This window comes from Glycine max, chromosome 2, assembly GCF_000004515.6.
Source record: "Glycine max cultivar Williams 82 chromosome 2, Glycine_max_v4.0, whole genome shotgun sequence".
Classification (NCBI taxonomy): domain Eukaryota; kingdom Viridiplantae; phylum Streptophyta; class Magnoliopsida; order Fabales; family Fabaceae; genus Glycine; species Glycine max.
In genome coordinates this window covers 14,162,530-14,167,134 of record NC_016089.4, presented here as the reverse complement: position 1 = coordinate 14,167,134, position 4,605 = coordinate 14,162,530, and the positions used below count along the sequence as shown (strand labels likewise).

At 30.0% G+C, this 4,605-nt stretch overlaps 1 protein-coding gene across 1 annotated transcript; it reads right to left on the bottom strand.

The window, feature by feature from the left end:
• Window positions 1–211: 211 nt before the first annotated feature.
• Window positions 212–1,291, bottom strand: LOC100794381 (ethylene-responsive transcription factor ERF109; the record flags this gene model as incomplete). Its single annotated transcript, XM_003518791.5, has 1 exon — window positions 212–1,291. A coding segment is annotated over one exon (765 nt), but the record flags the coding sequence as incomplete, so codon positions are not given.
• Between the last annotated feature and the right edge of the window lie 3,314 nt (window positions 1,292–4,605).

Sequence of the window (4,605 nt, the reverse complement as noted above, 5' to 3'; positions counted from 1 at the left end):
ATCCTCAGGTGATACACTGTGGGGTCTGTCCACGTCAAACTTCTGCCCCCAAAATTTTCTCATCACCAAAACAAACACTTAACTAACTGTGCTCCAATGTACCCAACATAAGTTATTAGAATCTCTTTTAGAGCAGTTTTATTAAACAAAAAACATAATAAAGACAAGTATGACCAATTCAAGCATAATATCCTAAATCATACTAAAAATGTACAAATTGAAAGTGACTAGTGATAAGTTGCTCTTAAAACTAGCTATTATTGATAACAGTAATAATACGCTAATCTTTATACATAGCATACTCTTGGGGTGGTGAAATGAAACATTAAAACTCTTGATTTGTACTATGCAGCAACTTCCTCACGAAAAAAACCTAGCGGAAGAAAGATATTACAGAAATACATGTAGTGTAATGTATTGCAGTGGAGCTAGCAAATGCTAATTTAACAAATACGCTTAGCCGAGTTGTACAATTGTTAAACGCACATTAACAAAACTAATTATTTGGTTTAATTGAATATCAATTTCAGGAACTGAGAGTGTACCCAGTGGCAGCAGAGTCTGAAGAATCTCCAGTAAAATCCATCATCATCATGAACGGATGAAAATCAGCTTCGTTGATCCTGTCCCAGAATTCGTGCGAGTCCATTCCCATGCCTTGATTGAGATTATCCTCGTTGTTAATCTGCTCTTCTGTTGCAGCCATCTCCGGCTGGAGAGTGAGCGACTCGTCGACCAAGGGGAAATTGAGCTTGGCCCGTGGGCCGCGTAACTCGAACGAGGCCTTGTCATAGGCCCGGGCGGCGTCCTCGGCGGTTTCGAATGTACCGAGCCAGACCCGGGCCGAACGATGACGATCGCGAATCTCGGCGGCCCACTTTCCCGAAGGCCTCTGCCTAACTCCTCTGTATTTCTTCCTTTGTTCCTCGGGGAAAAAGTTGCATCCCAGGCATCCTGCGATGTTGCACTCGCGACACGTGTGGATGCTAGGCAGGGGTGGCGGCATAAGGCTGGCGGCAGAAAGAGGCGGGGAGGAGTGCGGGAAGCGGAATTCAGGGACGGAGGAGCTGGAGGTAGAGCCGGAGACGACGTTGGTGAGGGCGGCAACGATGAGGGAGAATTCTTGGTCGGTGGTGATATGGGCGGGGAAGAAGGAGGAAGAGGAAGAGGACATGGTGATTGTAATTTGGCGCGTTAAAGTTTGGAAATGAGTTGAGGATGAGGGAGTGGGAGTTAGTTTATATAGGGTTTGGGGGTGACGTGGAGAGTAAGGTCCAGCTGTGCACACCGTTCATACACGGGGGGTGGGCTTAGTGGGTTTGGAGTTATTTGATCACGTGGCTCAGATGAGTACAGAAGGGTGACAGATGTTGTTGGACGGTCACATATATAGAGAGATTCAGAAAGACCAAAGCAGTTCTCAGTGCCTTTAGGGCTTTGACCTGTTCCTCAGCTCGATAAAATATCAAGGAGGTCAAACTTTGTTCCTATCCCTATTATTATTATTATTATTCCAAATTTTGAATATTCACTTTCTACCAACGCGGATTTTCATGTAAATATTGTTATTTATATTACAAATATTTTAATTAATAAAAATAAGTTGCTAATCAATAAATAATTATAATTTTTCTTCTACAATTTCTTAACTATTTCTGGTATTTTCAAAATGAAAATTATTAAATAGTGGTTTAGTTTAATTTTTTTTTAAATATAATATATATTTTTTATTTAATAATTTATTTTGAATTATTTTAAAATCAATAAAAATAGAGTAAATTACATTATTTCAAGCAGTTTCTTTAAGGCCTTTTTATAAGACAGTGCGCTTAAAATTTCTACTATCTAATTCATTCTATCAGACTAATCATTTATATACTTAATTTTATTTATATATATATATATATATATATATATATATATATATATATATATAAATAAAATTAAGTATAAAGCATTTCAGGTGGGACATCAACTATTTTCTTCAGGAGTGGTCCAGATTATTTCAAGTATTTTCTTTAGGACTGGTCCAGATTGAGTTAAATTTAATCTATTTTCAATCTAACTTAATAGTTTTATATTTTTATTAACTACAAATTATCGAGATAGTTGCTGTAAAAGTAAAAAAAATAATTTTCTTTATCATAAAAATAATTTTTTTAACTACAAATTATCGAGATAGTTTTATATTTTTGAGATTAAGATAGTTGCTGTAAAAGTAAAAAAAATAATAAATATAATTAATTGAATGATAATATAAAATTATTTTACACCGATAAATATATAATTTTCTTTATCATAAAATAATAAACCTCAAACAATAAGTATATTATTGGACTTAAGTCTTTCAATAAACCTCTTAATCTTTAAAGAAATGCTTCTTCTTCAAATTCAAACCATATCTTGAGAGCAAACAATTCCTCCATGCATGCAATTTCTAGGGGTTTCGGCTTCTCCTTCTCACGTGCGATTATTTTTTATTTTTGGGTAAAATTAAAGTGCACAAGCAAAAAACTGTTTTTGTTGCTTCTTTGTGCTGGGCTTCCTTGTCATGCAGTTATTGTTATATATGGTTCATCATTGGAGCTGAGGAAGCAAGCCAATTGTTGTTGTAGTGGGTGTGGTAAAAGAAAAATAGAGAAGTGCAAAGAAGAACAAGAAAACAATGTTACGTAGGACAACTCTGTTTAGTTGGAAGTGTCAATGAGAAAAATATTGGAACAAAAATTAAAAAAGAAAAAAGAAAAAAATAGAAAAAAAATTTAGAGGACTAAAGTAGGATGACAAAACTTTTTTGTCATAGAGCCCATTTCAGTTTATTTACTCCAAAACTTTTTTGTACCTGAGTTAGAGTACTCTTCTATCCCATTTTTAGAAATATTTATTTATTTGCCGATAGAAAAAAAGTAGGAATGACAATTTAGAACCATATTCAATGAATACCTATAAAAATCCTCCTCACAATATATAGGATATATATACCAATCAAATGAGTTAAGCTCTAATATGAGTAATTACTTAAAATTTGTGAGTATTAGTATTATATTTTCCGACCTTATTTATAACTGCATAATATATTTATAAATATTACACAATTCCTTAAAATTAAAATATTTGCACTTTCCAGTTTCTCCTTTAAAAATCAATATCTAACTTCTGAACATAGGTCCTTTAATTAATGCGGGTAATAGGTCTAGATATGTATACAAATACTTAGTGGATAAAGATAAACATATCAATTATATTATTTAGAGTGAATAACTACTTTTGTTTCTCAATGTGTAATTCGTTGACAAATGTGTCTCTGAAATGTAAAAAGTGCGACAAATATATCCTGTCATTAACTTTCGTCTGTCGCCGTTAATAAAGTTGCCTACGTGACACAGAAGGACAAATTTATCATTGAAATGATGGCCAACATGGATTGTCAGCATAGGAGCATATCTGTCATAATATTTTTTTTTTACAGATGCATCCTTGAAAGATGACAATACAAAATTTAGTCCCCGAAAATATAAAAATGCAACAAATATATTCAAATGTTAATAAATTATTATTATTATTATTATTATTATTATTATTATTATTATTATTATTATTATTATTATTATTATTATTATTATTATTATTATTATTATTATTATTACTATTACTATTATTATTATTATTATTATTATTATTATTATTATTATTATTATTATTATGTATTTATAATTTAATGTTCATATTTGTTTAGTACTTATGTAATATATTTTTTAAATTACCTTTTAATATATATATTTTTATTATTTTGATTTCTTTGTCAAACCTTAATCTTTACAATTAAAAAAGACTTTATCTTATATCTTATAATTTTATCAAATTTCTACTAAATTTCTCATTTTTAATCTTTAAAATGATTACATATCCCAATTTCAACTTAAGTAACCTTATATTTAGATTGAAAATAATATGTCGAGAGTTTTGAGTAGTAAAAACACAATTGACTGCAAGATCAAATTTATTTATTTTTGAAAAAAAATTTAATCAACTATTTTTTTTTTAAAAAAAAGTCTCACAAAATTTAAACTAGATAAAACTAAAGTGGAATTTTTTTTATAAAAAGTCTCACAAAATTTAATCAATTGAGTTATCATTTAAAAAAATAAAAGTCTTTTATTTCTTGAATTTTTTGTTTCTTCAATTAATTATTAATTTTTATTATGTGCTATTTCATAATATGTCAAATGGAATGCAAGGTCACTACAGCTTCTAAATCAGCGAGAGATACAACTCTACGCTCCGCGGGTAATAAACCTCTGAACTAGTTTTTTTTTTTTTTAAGTTAACCTCTGTATTAGTTTGAATATTATTGTATTTTTTATTTAAATTTATTTGGGTTCTTTATTTGTTAGTAATTGTTTTTCATTTCATTCATATTATGTATAATAAGTGTTGTCTCGAGTGAAAGCACATAAGGTTTATCCACAGTATTCTTTCATATCTAAGGTATATATATACATTTTATTGATTAAGGAAAAAGACTTATTATAATTTCACTTTAGTTCTATCTAGTTTAAATTTTGAGACTTTTTTTATAAAAAAATAGTTGATTATATAATTTTT